General features: G+C 40.9%; 1 protein-coding gene across 1 annotated transcript in view; it reads right to left on the bottom strand.

Moving 5' to 3' along the window:
• T265_14107 (hypothetical protein) overlaps nt 1-842 on the bottom strand; it is a gene marked incomplete at both ends in the record, with an annotated part of 20972 nt that overhangs the window by 8254 nt on the left and 11876 nt on the right. Inside the window, one exon of the mRNA XM_009172077.1 lies at nt 550-576. Within this exon, the coding sequence (XP_009170341.1) occupies nt 550-576 (27 nt within the window). The remainder of the gene's footprint in view (nt 1-549; nt 577-842) is intronic.

Genomic DNA, 842 nt, shown 5'->3' with positions numbered 1-842 from the left:
ACTACAGATGCGTTCAACGTCTTCACTGGAAATGGTGTTGGATTTCGAGAAAAGCCACATTAATAAAGAGGGGGGGGGCAGACCCCAGGAACTCTGGTCCTTATTCTCTAGTTTACTGAAATATTGTCCAAACTGGAAGGTATAACCTCACTGTGTAATTCATTCTGGAAGGCCATTTTGACGACACAAAACGACCACCGGTACGACATTAGGCGCAAATCTCAGTATAAAGAGTTGCCGAATTGCATGACCGTTTTGAGCGCTCAAAAAAGGGATTATTTTATTGTGCACTGGTGTCGTAATGCGTCAACGAGAGCGCTGTCCTCTCGCAGTGAGATAGACGCCGACAAATTTCGCCGCAAACCACAGGCAGATCTGGACAAATTCAAGCCTTCAAAATAATCACGTAAGCATGTTGCTAGATTCTGATCAGCCGAAATTTCCTTAATTCAGATATTGTACAACATCATAACTATCTATTCAGCTATGTATAAAACACGTCGATGAATCGCTGCGATGATCTGTTTGCAAAGTTTATGACCAAATTACCTGTGCTAGTCGATTTGGTTTGTTGAGCTGTAGATGTCACGATAAATGCTGTTGTTTACGGCAGTCAAACTGGATAGCAAATCAGTGGAGATTTGGATCAGTAATACTATAAAATGTTTAACTGGGGGTAGTTTTCGGATTGTATTATATACTTGTAAAACCCCCCCGAACCTGGATGATATGGCAACACGTTGTTGTATAATAACGTAAGAAAAAACAGTTCCTTTCCTATTGGTTGAAGTCTCGACGGTTAATTGTGTTGTGATGATTTTTGTGCGTTTGAGTGTATCTTT

The sequence above is a fragment of the Opisthorchis viverrini genome, assembly GCF_000715545.1.
Source record: "Opisthorchis viverrini unplaced genomic scaffold opera_v5_144, whole genome shotgun sequence".
In the NCBI taxonomy this organism is placed as follows: Eukaryota; Metazoa; Platyhelminthes; class Trematoda; order Opisthorchiida; family Opisthorchiidae; genus Opisthorchis; species Opisthorchis viverrini.
This window is presented reverse-complemented; position numbering and strand designations above follow the sequence as displayed.